Genomic DNA, 14,513 nt, shown 5'->3' with positions numbered 1-14,513 from the left:
AGCTGGGTGCAGGGACCCTGCTGGCCCATCTGATTGAAAATCTCTCTCAGGCTTGGAGTTTAGCTCTTCCCCACATCTCTCCAAGCTAGAAATTCAGAGAAAAGTGCTTGGTTTGGGCCCAGCACAGATCCCTGGAGGCTCGAGTGCCCCATGAGGCAGTTTTAGAATGAACCCGTTCTTGGGACCTTCCAGGAAACCCTGGCTTCTCCAAGAAGCTCACCCTGATTTTCTGACAATTCCTCTCACTTTTGTTCAAATCCCCAGAGTCCCCTGGATCTCTCCATAGCAGGAATTGCAGCTTGCTTCCCACAGGCCAAGGGGTCTTCACCTTCTTTGTGCCAGGAACCTTTCCCTTGGAGGTTAACGGAAGTAAAGGTGTGACCTTATTCTCCAACCCCAATGGAAAGACCTCCTGGATCCCATCCATAGGCCCACCGAGGCCATTTCTAGCATCTCTCAGTCTCCCCTCCTCCAGGCTTACCCATATCTAGTCTTGTGGCCCCGGAACCTCAGGGCCTGGAACGCAATAGGTGCCTGGTTTGTGCCTTTTGGAGTGAAAATGGGTCTTTGATGCCCCTTCCAAGTGCAGACTTGCCCCGGCCTGGGTGGGGGCGGGGGGAGGAAAGAGTCTGTGGAGGGGACAGTGAGTGACCAGATGCTTCCTGGAGGAGGAAGCACAGGTGCTGGAGTGCCTCACGGGGGCTCCTGCTTCCCACAGCTGCATGGAGCTGGGCCTCTCCCCGCAGAGGGGAAGGTGGGTCCCAGGCTGCAGGGCTCAGAGGGGAGTTTCAGCCCCTCTCGCTCTGGGCACCCCGCTCCTGTGCAGCCCGTTGAAGGCAGCATGTGGCTTTGGGCCTGGCTGTTGGCTGCCGGCAGCATGTTCTTCCCTTCTTTGGCCCCACCTGGGCGTGGCCGTGTGCCCCCTGTCCCGGCCTGTTTAGCCGAAGCTGTCCTGCTTGACAGATAGGCCGTTTGCTTCCTGCGCTGGAGCTGGGGTGGCTGGCCGCCTGAGAAGGCTATAATTAGCGGAGAAGAGTGGATGTGATCGCACACTGGCATCGACAGTTAATTTTATAGTCCAATGGAAACATAAACTGATGTCATCGGAGATGTAAATACCATTTGGAAATCTTGACGTTTCTGGGAACCGAGGAGCCCAGATGAGCCTGTGCTGTGAGGGGAGCCGCCTCCGGGTTGCCTGCCAGGCCTCTGTGAGAGCTGGGGCGGCAGCACCCCGGGGTGGACCCGGAGGAATGGGCCCTGGGTACCCCGCGGTGCGGGAGTCCGGAGGCTCGGGCTGGCGTTTGCCGTGACAGCTTTCCCCATGGCTTTAGCGGCCTGGAGATGCTGCAAGGCTGACGGGCCAGGAACATGCGATGCTTTGCAACAGGAGGACGGTGGGAGGAAGTTCGGTTTCCTGCGGCATCTGTTCTGGAGTGGGCCCTGGGACTCGGGGGAGCTCGTCAGAACAGAAGCCGGGGACTGCCTCTGTGGAGCGGGCTGGGTCAGTGCTGCTCAGAACGGGGGCGGCGGCAGCTCTGGTGTGGTGGAGGTGGCTTCCAAAGCAGGACACCTCACCTCGGAAGCACAGCCTCAGCGGGGAGTGGGGCCGGGGGCCGGCGAGGCCGTGGCCATCCTGCCGAGAAGAACTGCTTTCTTTGTTGGCAACAGGAAACGTGGGACTCGCAAAAGTGTATGGGTCAACTGTGACAACACTAAGGTGTTCTCCTGCTGGTTCAGTGGCAGCATGAGGATTACACTTTTCATCAAGATGGACAATGAGCCCTAACTGGTGTGGCTCAGTGGATAGAGCGTCGGCCTGCGGACTGAGGGTCCCAGGTTTGATTCCAGGCAAGGGTACATGCCCGAGGTTGTGGGCTCGATCCCCAGTAGGAGGTGTGCAGGAGACAGCCTATCAATGATCCTCTCTCATCATTGATGTTTCTCTTTCTCTCTCCATCTCCCTTCCTCTCTGAAATCAATATTATATATATCTACATAAAACAGATGGACAATGAGCCCCCACTCTGTAGCCCTCAAGTTCAGCTCGTCCTCACAGTCCCTCTCTGCCTGGGCTCTGAGGGGGTTCTTCCTTAGCCATAGCCTCAGCCTTGGGGTGGAGGGGTGGCTGCCTCTGGGTCTGGCTCAGGGTCAGGGCTGAGTGAGTGATTCTTGACAAGTGCAGTGATCGGAAGGAAGCGGGGACCTGGCTTTCCAGAGCTGCCTGCCCTGTTCTCAAAGGCCCCACAGGCCTTAGGCTGATCTTGAACAATGATTTCACCGTGTTCTGCGTTTTGGAGCGTGAAGTGACAGGCAGTCTTTGTTTGACCTTTCTCTTTCATTTCCTGGAATCGCCATTTTCCTGGGCAGGGCTGTGGGTGCGTTTGTGGCCTGCCTCATAAATCTGAACGTTTACCCAAGTGGTGAATTTGATGGCATCATTTTATAGTTTTCCCACTCTGGCCACGTGTGAATCATGGCTCACAGCTGAGTTTGTCGATGCCTTCAGCACCCCCTGGCCCGTGTGTGGGAAAGACATTCCTGCTTGACTTGGGGAGAGTGGACCCCTAGGACCCAATTATCTTTTCAAACCAAAGGGGTGGCCCTTAGCTGTGAAATACAGCAGACTGCGGGACCGAGGGTGAGGACCATGGCTCCCCGGTCATCCTGTTATCTGGTGTTCCTAAGCACGGTTGGTCTGTGTGACATTGGGCATGCTTGCCCGTACCCAGGACAGTCTTTAGAAGGAGGTCAGAGGGACCTATTTGGAGGGCATGCTGTAGCCAGTGGAAGGCGGGGCAGACCAGTCACTGCAGGGACAGCCTCCTCAGTGTCCGGATGTTGGCTTACCTGTGCTCAGGGCACATCTTGCCGACATCTGAGTTATCCCTCACTTCCTTCACTCGTGCCTTCGCCGGCAGCACCATGTCTTTTGGTTGTGGTCCCACATTGCCTCCCGCTCAGCGGAGGAGTCCAGGGGCCCTAATGAGTTGCCTCTGCCCTCGGGAGCGTGTGGCCTGGAACGTCAGAACCCGTGGACAGGCAAGCAACGTGGTAGGAAGCATTGACCTCAAACCCGAGGGGACCCTTGGGAAGCCCAGCTGGCACCCATTCAGCACACGCTGGTTGTGTGCGCTGATTGCGCTTCCTGAATGTCAGGGCTGTCCTGGCTGTCGGCGATGCCCGAAATAGTCGGAAAAACCCCCTCCTGGCACGGAGCTCCTATTCTTATGGGAAGAAGTCATATGCTGGCAAGTGCAAAGGCGAAAAAGGAAACGGGGAAATGGGATTAGGTGTTTCAGGAGGTGGGATTCTTTTATAAATAATATGACCCCTCTCCTCTCCCCCCCCCCCCAAAGGCCTGACTATGCACAGGTGACAACAGAGCAAGGGCAGGAAGGAGAGTTGAGGGCGTGAGCCGCGTGGGTTTCAGGAGGAAGCAGGTCCAGGCAATAGACGGCCTGTGCAAGGCCCAGGTTCGCTGGCCTCTGCCGGGCATCCCCCCTGACTCACCACGACGATCCCCTAGATTTCCAAATAGGGTCTGTATTGGTTTGCTGGGGCTGCTCTAACCAAGTACCGCAGACTGGGGGGCTCACGCAACAGAAACGTGTTGTCACAGTTCTGGAGGCTGGAAGTCAAAGATTAAGGTGTTGGCAGAGCCCATTTTTCTGAGGCCTCTGTCTCAGGGTTTGTAGGTGGCTGTCCTCTCCCTGTGTCTCCCATTGGTCTTCCCTTTGGGTATGTCTGTGCCAACAGTCCTATTGGAGTCAGGCCCACCCACCTGATGTTATCTTAATCTAATTACCTCTTTACTGGTTCTATCTCCTAATAGTCACCCTGAGGTCCTGGGAGTTAGGACTGCAGCATAGGCATTTTTGGGGCATGCAATTCAGCCTCTAACCCTCCCTGGACAGTCATCTGGGGTGAGCCTCCTCCCCTCCCCCCACTGGCAGTTACCACAGCCCTCAATAAGCTCTTGAGAGGAAAATCAAGTTCCTTCCAGTCCTCCTCACCTCTCCCTCCCGGCCTTCTCGCTGCAGCTGATCGGGACCCTGGTTCTGTCGGTGGGGATCTACGCGGAGGTCGAGCGGCAGAAATACAAAACCCTCGAAAGTGCCTTCCTGGCCCCGGCCATTATCCTCATCCTCCTGGGCGTCATCATGTTCATCGTCTCCTTCCTCGGCGTGCTGGCCTCCCTGCGAGACAACCTGTGCCTTCTGCAAGCGGTGAGCGGGCCCCCGCCCCTCGGCTGGCAGGCGGCGGGTCCCTGGAGCCCCCGGGGGAGGCGGGGAGACTGTCCCAGGCCTTCGGGCAGCTCTGCTGGAGGGTTTCCCGGACCAGCCTCGCTGCCCACGGTGGCCGCCTCCATTTCTGCATTTGAATATCAGCCGTCTCACTTACTTAAACCCTCTGTGGGCCCAGACTCCCGTTGGAAAGGGAAGAAACCACACTCAAATGAGGGCAAGTAAAACAAACACCAGATGGTAGTGAGTTCTTAGCGCACATAGCTAGCAAATCCTCCCAGGTCCAGGGGTGCAGGCTGTGCCCGGGATTCTCCCCTGCCAGCACCCAGCTGGACACCTGGCATTGCCCTTCTTTTCTCTTGCGGTGTCGCCAGCAGCCCCAGGTCAGCAGAGTCCCAGGAACCTTTCTTGGTAGCTCTGGCCCCAACCCCAGGACTCAGAAGGGCCTGCCCTGGGACCCGGGGGTGGCGTCAGCCCTCCTGCCCCCCTGACTGTGGGGTGAAGGATGGGTTTCCAGAGCTGGGGGTACCAGAGAGGCAGATGCGTTTGCTCTGCGTCCACACGGTCTTCCTCACACGGGAAGCCCCGGAAAGCCCCGTAAGCAGGGCCTGGGTGCTGCCTGAGGCTGGGAGCTGCCCGCCTCGGTGCGGACAATGCGGGCACTGTGATGCAGCGCGGGGGTGGGGTGCATGCTCTCTGTCCCAGGCACCCCCTCCCCACTCTGGGAGTCTGGGAAGCCACTTGCGAGGGGCTCTGCCTGCAGAGCTGGAGACGCTGCCCTGCCCGTTAGGCCAGGCCTGTCCCCTCTGGAGCAGCCGAGAGAGGACCAGCTCTCCTTTTGGGGTTCAGGGAGGTGGTGGTGGCGGGGGGGGGGGGATGTTTTTCCGTCTCGGTCCCACAGAGGAGCCCTGGGACAAACCCTTTTCCTGACCACGGGCTCCAGAGACGGGCTTTCCCTCAGAACGCCCACATCCTGTGTCCTCACGGGAGGAAGGGCGAGCGGCCCAGTAGGCTCTGACTCCTGATTGACAGCGCTTCCTCCGCCGCCGTGGGTGACTTTCTGAATTTTGTTTTGCAGTTTATGTACACCCTCGGGATCTGCCTCATCATCGAGCTCATTGGCGGCGTGGTGGCCTTGATCTTCCGGAACCAGGTGGGCCCGGGGCGCGTGTATCAGCCACGTGCACGCCCAGCCCGGCTGCGTGTGCCCCGGGCGGTAACACGGGGTGTGGGCAGAGGAGAGAGCGGGGCGTGTGATTCCTCGTTCGTTTTGCTGGGGAGACGGGCACGGAAAGGGAGACCGGAGAGCAAGAAACCAACCCAGGGCGATGGCAGAGGGCCGGGGTGCAGAGTGGGAGGACAGTGATGAAATAATGGAAGGCTCAGGGGGAGCAGATACCCAGGCCGAGGGAGCCCCTGAGGCCGAACGGAGCTTATCCAGCACGTGGACCCGCGTGGATGCACTTGGCTGAAGGGCGTGAGCGATGGGGAGGGAGGGATGGAAGGCGGAGCTGCAGTGGCAGCCAGTGCAGGTCACGTGGGTTCTCAGGGGCCGAGGTTTAGGAGGTGGGGACTTTTTCTAAGGCAGGAAGCCTTTGCAGAGTTGTGTGTGTGTGCATGTGTGTGTATGTGTGTGTAGGATGATGTGATCTGGCTTACATGTCATCACTGTGGGGAGACCAGAGGCCTGGAGTACATTTGGAGGCGCTGTCTATAGAGCTTGGTTGTGCTGGGATATAAGAGTGAGGGTGAGCTGAAACCAGTTTGGCTCAGGTTTGATTCCGGTCAAGGGCATGTATCTTAGTTGCGGGCACATCCCCAGTAGGGTGTGTGTAAGAGGTAGCTGATCAATGATTCTCTCTCATTGATGTTTCTAACTCTCTATTCCTCTCTTACTCTCTGCAAAAAATCAACTAAAAAAAAAAGAGTAAGGGTGAGAAAGGCTAGAAAGACCATGTGGCATCAAACCTGCTGGGATGGTTTGCAGAATCAGGAGCCCTTTGAGCTGGAAGGGTTCTCAGGACCCTTGGTCTCCCACTCTTCCCATCACAAATGCCATGTAGCCTCATATGAGCTGTGTGACCTTGGGCAAGCCCCTGGGCTCCTTAGGGGTCATGGTTCCTGGCTCACGGAGCCTGGGCTAAGGGTTTGATGAGAGAATGCGAGGGAAGAACTCGGCCCCTAGCGCACCCTCCTTGCATAGGAGCTCCTTTGCCCTGAAGCCTGAGGAAGAGAAGGGACTTGCCCAAGGTCCCACAGGAAGCCGGGGGCTGAGCAGGGCCGGCCGCCAGCTCGGAGATCCGGAGATCCATCATTTCTCCGGGTTCCTTTGTCTTCCTCCGGGCCTGGCGTCAGAGGCGGGGCTTGAGGAGTAGGGCCTGTTTTTGGAAACTCAGCCTTCTCTGTCCACTGCCCTGCCCCCACCCTCACCACCCAGACTGTTTTGTTCCTGGCACTCCTGGGCATCACTGTTGGGCGGGTGCATCAGGGATGCAGCCACATTGTCCGTCTTGTCAGAAGTTGAGCCCCAGGCAGCAGTCACCGTCCCAGACACAGAGTTCCCGGACGCCACGTTGGGCAGATCCCTCAAATGACCCAGTCTGACTCCTGCCAAGGCCTTCTCTGGCTCAGGTGCGAGCAGGAAGCAACCTGTTTCCATCACAGATGCCACGTAGCCTCCTACGAGCTGTGTGACCTTGGGCAAGTCCTCCACCTCCCGGAAACCCTGGGCTACTCAGGGGTCATGGTTCCCAGCTCGTGGAGTCTGGGCGAAGGGTTTGCTAATATGGTGTTGGTGGTTTTTGCAACTCTGTTCATCAGGGATGTGAGCTGATACTTTTTTTCTTCCTTGGGGTGTCCTTGTTGACTTTGGTGTCAGTGCAATGCCGGCCTCGAAAATGAGCTTGGAAGTGTCCCCTGGTCTTCAGTACTTGGGAATAAATTGAGAAGGATTGGTATTAATTCTTCTATAAACACTTGAGTTTACCAGTGAAGCCATCTTGTTCTGAACTTTTCTTTATTGGGAGCCTTTAAATTACTGATTCAAGTTATTTACTTGTTATTGGTCTGTTCAGATTTCCTATTTCTTCAGGATTCAGTCTTGGTTAGCTGTATGTTTCTAGGAATTTCTAGGAATTTATTTCTTCTAAGTTATCTAGTTTATGGGTGTGTAAGTGTTTATAGCAGTCTCTTATGATCTTTTGTATTTCTGTGACATCAGTTGTAACCTCTCCTCTTTATTTTTGTAACATCTCTTTCATTTCTGATTTTATTTAGTTAAATATTCTTTTTTTTTTCATAGTCTAGCTTTGTCAATTTTGTTTATGTTTTTCAAAAATCCAGCTCTTAGCTTTATTGATCTTTTTAAATTGTCTTTTTTTTAGTCTCTATTTCATTTGTTTTCACTCTGATCTTTGTTATTTTCTTCATTCTAACTTCAGGCTTAGTGTGTTTTTCTAGTTCTTTGAGGTATAAAGTTAGGCTGTTTATTTGAGATCTTTTCCCCTCTTAATGTAGAAAGAACCACTATAAACTTCCCTCTTAGAACTACTTAAATGCTGGTATGTTGTGTTTCCATTTTAATTTGTCTTGTGATATTTTTGAAATTTCCCTTTTTAAAAAATTTTTTATTTTATTTATTTATTTTTTAAAATATATTTTATTGATTTTTTACAGAGAGGAAGAGAGAGGGATAGAGAGTTAGAAACATCGATGAGAGAGAGTCATCGATCAGCTGCCTCTTGCACACCCCCTACTGGGGATATGCCCGCAACCAAGGTACATGCCCTTGACCGGAATGGAACCCGGAACCCTTCAGTCCCCAAGCCGACGCTCTATCCATTGAGCCAAACCGGTCTCGGCTAAATTTCCTTTTTGATTTCTTATTTGCCTCATTGGTTGGTTTCCCAACCTGGTCTTGCTACCTGCTCCTCCTTTCCCCCTTTTCTACTTCTCAGACGGTCTGTTCTGAGCTGGCAGAGCCAGGGCGTGGCTGTTCTGTCAGCAGTGCTGAGGGGAGCGTTGTTTATTCCATCTGCCCATGCGGGTGCTTTTCTGTGCAGCCAGCAGGGCTCCCAGCCGGCCTGCGGCTTTCCGGAGATGATGGGTTAGTGCTTTGCTGGCCACAGCCCAGGCCCGGGTCATGGTCGGCAGCATCAGTGGTTTTAATAAACAATCTCCTAAGTGAGCAGTGGTCGGTTTCCAGCGTGCTTTCTCCAAGGCAGTCCGATCCGTCATTCTCCAGCGCCTTGCAGTCACAGGGCTCTGACACCGCTCCTTTCCAGTGAGGGAGCCGAGCCCAGGTGAAACCTCCAGGGCCCTGTGGCCCTCACAGCCAGGGGTGCTGTGGGCCTGAGGTCAGGGTGGGTGTTACCAGTTATCCCCAGGCCCTGAGGGGACTGTGGGGTGACGTGTGTGCCTTCCCCTGGGATGGGGTGTCCCCTCAGCCAGCCCTGCCAGAGGATGTCTCAGCATGGAGCCCAGGATGGACCCTCACCATCGGGGGCCTCAGTTTTTTGGGGTTCATGGTGGGCTGTGCTGTCCTACGCCTACCATACAAATTTCAAAGTAATTCAACAGTAAGATGCAAAACTATAAACGCAGTGAGATTTCCACATGAAAAAAAAAATTTATAGGCCTGGAAAACTCTGGAAGGATATAGAAACCTGAACACACAAACTCATATTTCCTCTAAGGGGTAGGGACGAGGGCGATTTTTTATTTTCTTGTTTATATATTTTTTCCTAGCGTTCAGAGTTTCTTTTTCCTGTGTCATAATCTAGGGGAACATACCCTATAAAGAAAAATAATGTCCTTCCCGACTCCGGTGCAGTGTGCTGTCGTCAAACAGGAGACGAGCCCAGGGGGAGGCTGGGAGGGAGAGCCTGGCTGTGGAAGGGGCAGTGCCGGTGGAGGAAAAGGCGAGGAGCAGTTACAGATGCTGCTGAGAGGAGGCGAGCTCCCAGCTCCTCTTTCTCCTCACCAAGAGGAGGGACAGCTTTCTCTGAGCCTCACTACCGCAAGCCCAGCCCCCACAGGTCACCTGTAACTCTGAGAATCCACTCGTGGTGACACATGAGGACAAGCCGTCAAGGAAATGACTTCACGTTCTGTTCTTGGCCCTGGACCAGGGTTCTGCTGGCAGGCAGGCGGAAGAGACCCCTCTGCCTGTACGGTCTGGAGGCCATGCACTGGGAGCCGGCACAGAGCAGGCGGCCCTGAGGCCTGGACGGTAGGGGCAGGGGTGCAGCTTGACCCCAGCCGGGGGGGAGGAAACCGGAATGACCTCCATGACTTGTCTGCCTCACCCCTCTTGACCTGACATCACCCCAGCCTGTTCCAGGGGCTCTCTTGAGGGTGTCAGGATTGTGGGAGGAAGGCAAGCCCTCCCTGTGTGTTCCCAGGCAGGCAGAGCTGAGCAGGGTCGCCCGGAGGGTGCTGGGATCTACCTGCTGTATCGGTGTCCCCATCCCAAGCCTCCTCCCTTCTGCCACAGGCCAGGGGATGGTGGGCAGCATGCAGCCTGTTTGTTTTATCATGACACCAGCACTAGCTAGCTTTGGGCCTGACTTTGGGATCAGGAGCTGAGAGAAAAGAGATGGCACCACACACGCACACACACATACACACACACACACACACTGTGTGTGTGCTGAGCACCTGAACATGTATATCCTTCTACCCAGAGCAAAGAAGAGAAAGTTCTGCACTGATCTGGCCAGACTCCGTGGATAGTCATTCGGGAGTGAGAGCTGGAGCCCCAGATACCTGGGAAACGGAAGCAGAGCCTCCCTGTCACAGGGATTAAACCCGTGGCCGCGGCCAGGCCTGAGGGAGGGGATGGCAGCTCTCCTCTCCTTTGTCCTTGCTCCTTGGGTTCTCATTGGCCCTCAGCTGACAGACTGGGCCAGTGCAGGGCCGGAGCAGAGCCTGGGGTTGGGGGCAAGAGGATGAGCCCCCAGAGCCCCCACCTTCGAGGGGACCGAGGGCAGCCCAGGGAGGCTGGCTCAGTGCTGTGAGGTGCCATGTGCGGAGAGTCCGGCTGGCATTGGTTCCCACGGGGCTGCCGGCAGCCGGCCTCCCCAGCCGGGGTTTTAGAAGCTAATAGGGAGCTGGCAGCCTCCATGAAGGCGGGAGACGGGGCAGGGGGCGGGGAGTGGGAGAGAAGAGGGGGGGCTGCTCCTTCCTGCTGGGTGGCTCCAGCCCCTCCCCCTCCCCCCTCTCCCTGCTCCTCCAGCCTCCCAGCCTGGGGGAGCCGCTGCCACTGCCCCCAGCCCTCCAGTTCTCACTGATGTAAAACACCGAGCGTCCCTGCTGAGAGGGCTGGCGTGGCGTCTCTAAAACGAGATTTAGAAGAAAGAACTAGATGGCTCGAACCTGGTGGCTTGCACAGGGGCCCTGCGTGCCGTGCCCTTTGATGTTTGCTCACCGTTTGCTTAATTTAGCCTGGCCACACGGCCTTGGGGCCCTGCCAGCGTCTGTGAAAGGTGGTTTTGTAGTCCTTGTTGGAGCTGCCCCTGCTGGTGTGACTGGGTTTAGAACCTGCACGTGTGTGTGTGTGTGTGTGTGACACTGAGTGTGATAGCCGCTGGGAGCAGCAGAGGAACCAGAATTGTCTCTTCCCTGCCGTGTTCTGCAAGGTGTATCCTCTGGGTGCCCCCACCCCCCCACCCAATCCCTCTGAACACAGCTGAGCACAGCAGAGCGCTCTACAGTCATAGTGAACAGGGCAACTCACCTGCATCGCTGGAACCTCCCACCCACCCCCTAGCCCATCGCAGCATGGGGACCACCTGAATGTCCCACATCTCTTTGTACACACACACACACACAAATACACACACACACACACACATGCACATACAGACACAGAGAGACATACACACATGTACATACTCAGAGACACACAAATACAGACACAGACACAGACATACCCACACACACACACGCTCACACACACAGTGCCAAAGGCAGTGCACACACATGCGAGCCAGCATGATGCAGAGAGGCCCCTGCTGGGAACTGGGGCAGCTGCCGCCCTCGGAGCCTGGGACCATCTGCTCCTCCTGCCCGTGTCCGGAGGCTTCCAGGGGGGCCCGTCTTCCCCACAGGCCCACTCGGTTCCCAGGGGAAAGCCGGGTCCTCACACAGGCCTCCTGTGGGGTCGGCAGCTTTGGAAGGTGCTCAGAGTCTGAGATGGTTTGGGGAGAGAGGTCAGGGCTGCTCACCAAAGAGGAGGAGAGCTTTCCCCCGCAGGCCTCTGGGCATCTCCTCTGCTCCTGCCCTCCTCCCCTCCCCTCCTCCTCCGGCATGCTGACCCAGTGGAGGGCTGGGAGCTGGCCAGTGGGCTGGGCTGGTGCAGAAGGTCATGGTGGGCCGGGAGGTGGCCAGTGGGCTGGGGCTGTGTCTGCAGTGCCTCGAGAGTGGAAGGAAGCCAGCTGACACACCCTTGTGCACGCAGCCTTAGACATGTCCCTGACACTGGCATTGCCCCTGGTGCCTCAGCTCAGCCAAGCGCCCCTGCAGCGTGCCACTCAATGCCAGGAGCTCATTCCCTGCCCTACCAGGGGGGCAGACTGGCTCCGCGCTGGTGTCCTGTTCTTAGACACTCCAACCAAGGCCCAGGATCACCCAGAGGAGCGGGCACCCAAGGCTGGAAAAGCCAGGTGGTCCCTGCTCTGCCCAGGCAGGGCCCCCCCCCCCCCCCAGCCCTGGGCCCAGGATCCAGAGTCAGACACACGCAGGGCTGTGGGCTGTGAGTGCAGAGGTTTCAGCTAGGAGAGGCCTGGTCCTCCTGCCCTCCTCCCCAGGCCTCGGAGGCGGCGTCCAGTCCTCTCCAGCTCCCAGGGCTGCTCCGGGCGGCAGCTCATCGGCACAGAGGGCTCTCCTGCTGCCACAGAGGCCTCCCTGAGCCCGTCTCCTTTGCCTCCTTGGCTTTGAGCGGTGTGTCGGGAAGGACTTGGCACATGTATCCTTTGTGTCTCTCTTCCTGACTCTGCAGATGGGCGGGGAGATGGCTTCTTAAAGTGCATCAACCTGCCAGCGACCAGCAGGGTGACCTTGGACAAGCCACTTGGCTTCTCTAGGCTGCAGGGTGCTTGTGAGGGGTCCTAGGCCAGGGACTGGCTCTTGCCCCAAGGCTGCAGCCATTGAAGTATGTCTTTGGGACAAAACTTGGGGCCTTGGCTTCCCCTGGGGTTAGCCGCTTTGCACGGGTGGTGCGATGGATATGAAGAGGTGCCAGGGGTTTGTGTCTTCTGGGAGGAGGAAGATCTATGCTGGTAAGACCAGGACCAATACGGCCCCTGGCATCTTCTGGACTTTCAGTTTATTTAAATCTCAAAGCCCTAGGAGGCAGAGGGTGCCTCCCCACTTGGCTGGTGAAGAAATGGAGGCTCAGAGGTTAAAGGAAGTGCCTGAGGCCTGGGTGGCTGCAGGGCTGTTCTCGATCCCAAGGCCCGACAGTCCCTCTCCGCCTGGTCGTGGATCCTTGGAGCTGGGAGGTGCCATACAGACAGGCCCGGGAGGCTGAGGCCCAGTGAGGGGAGGAGCTGTGGCGGGGGGCTCGCAGCAGCAGGGCTGGGCCTGGACCCCAGGGCCCCGCGGTCCCCGCTGGCCCCTCCCCCGGCCGTCCTCGTCTGGCTCCGGGGCTGAGAATGCCCGCTTTGTGCCGCACAATCTCGGTGATACGAGGGCCTCCCCGCTCTGAAGGCCCCAATTGTCCCTGTGAGCAGCGAGCTGGGCTGCCCACACCCCCGTCCCCACCCCTGCCCGCTGCGGGGCCTTTTGTGCTCCGGGATCTCACACAACAGCCGGACTGTTGATCCGAAGGCCCAGGACGGCTGGGGTTGGGCGGCGTGCCAGCGCTCTTCCCGGTGGGGATCGCCCCAGTTCCAGCCGGGAGGCGGGCCCGCTCCTGGGGCCAGAGCCCTGCAGCCCTGGGGAGGGGCCCTCGGGCACTCGGGGGACCTCGTGCCCTGTCCTGGCTGGGCCCCTCGCCCGCTGCTCTGCGAAGTGGGGAGAGCCAGACCCCTCTCTGGCCTCGGCTTCCTTCTCTGTGAACACAAGAGTTGGATAGTTGCCGAAACCGGTTTGGCTCCGTGGATAGAGCGTCGGCCTGCGGACTGGAAGGTCCCGGGTTCGATTCCAGTCAGGGGCATGTGCCTTGGTTGCAGGAGGCAGCTGGTCAATGTTTCTCTCTCATCGTTGTTTCTAACTCTCTATCCCTCTCTGTAAAAAAATCAATAAAATATATTTTTTTAAAAAGTTGGACAGTAGAGAAGAGTAGAGAGGTCTGGGGGGCAGAGAGAAGATTCCGCTCAGGCCTGCCTCTGGGCAGGAGGAGGAGCGCCAGGCGGGGACAGCCGAGGGCCGGCCAGCCCCACGGCTGCTTTGGGGCTGTGCACCCCCAGCTGGGCCCCCTCTCAGGAAAAGGGGGTGAGTCCCTCCTGCTCAGACATGGCAGAGGCACTCAGGCATCAGATGGGTGTTAGAGGCCCAGAGAGGGTGTGTGGGCAGGAGGTCGTGTGTGTTCAGGGTGCGAGTGAGGGGGTGCTCCGTGCAGGCAGGTGGGGGGGGGGGGCGGGCTTCCCGGGCACCTGGGCACTCTGTTCCAATGGGAACCTCTGGGAAGCCTCGGGTTGGTCTCTGGGTTACGTGTGGTCCCCTTTTGTAATCTTTCTCTTTAAATAGACCATCGACTTCCTGAACAGCAACATTCGAAGAGGCATCGTGAACTACTACGACGACCTGGACTTCAAAAACATCATGGACTTTGTCCAGAAGAAGGTGAGCCGGGCTGTCTGCGTCAGAGCTGTGCCTCCCGCGCGCTTCTCCTCCTCCTCCCTGCCCCGCCCTCGCTTGGGACCCTGCTCCAGCGGGGGAGGGGGAGGGGGTATGTGGCTTATCCGTGCCCAAGCAGGTGGCAGACCAGCCAGGATGGGGCTGACCTTCTCAGCCAGTCCTCTGCCCACGGGCCTTGCTCTACCTGTTCCATGGACCCTCCCCCTAAAAGAATAAAAAATAAAACAATAGGGTGTAGCAACTAGCCACCCTGCAGGGTCCCGGGGCGCCCCTCTCCAGCGGGCACACATCCTTCTTCCCTGAGATGGGAGAGAGCTGACCTCTAAGCCACCCAGTGCTAACGTCCCTCCTGCCAGCTCCTTCGGCGGCGGGAGCTCAGCCCCTGCCAAGCCCAGGTCAGCCCCAGGGGAGCAGAGCCCTTCCCTGATTCCGTCCCCGGAGCAGAACAGGGCTTCCCCTGCTCCT

General features: G+C 57.4%; 1 protein-coding gene across 1 annotated transcript in view; it reads left to right on the top strand.

Moving 5' to 3' along the window:
- TSPAN15 (tetraspanin 15) overlaps window positions 1-14,513 on the top strand; it is a 49,583-nt gene that overhangs the window by 23,315 nt on the left and 11,755 nt on the right. The window contains exons 2-4 of the mRNA XM_084904302.1: window positions 4,044-4,229; window positions 5,326-5,400; window positions 13,938-14,033. Coding sequence (XP_084760428.1) covers window positions 4,044-4,229; window positions 5,326-5,400; window positions 13,938-14,033 — 357 coding nt within the window. The remainder of the gene's footprint in view (window positions 1-4,043; window positions 4,230-5,325; window positions 5,401-13,937; window positions 14,034-14,513) is intronic.

Source organism: Pipistrellus hanaki, assembly GCF_964339955.1.
Source record: "Pipistrellus hanaki genome assembly, chromosome: 14".
NCBI lineage: Eukaryota > Metazoa > Chordata > Mammalia > Chiroptera > Vespertilionidae > Pipistrellus > Pipistrellus hanaki.
Note: the sequence above shows the minus strand (reverse complement) of the source record. Positions and strands in the feature narration are given on the sequence as shown.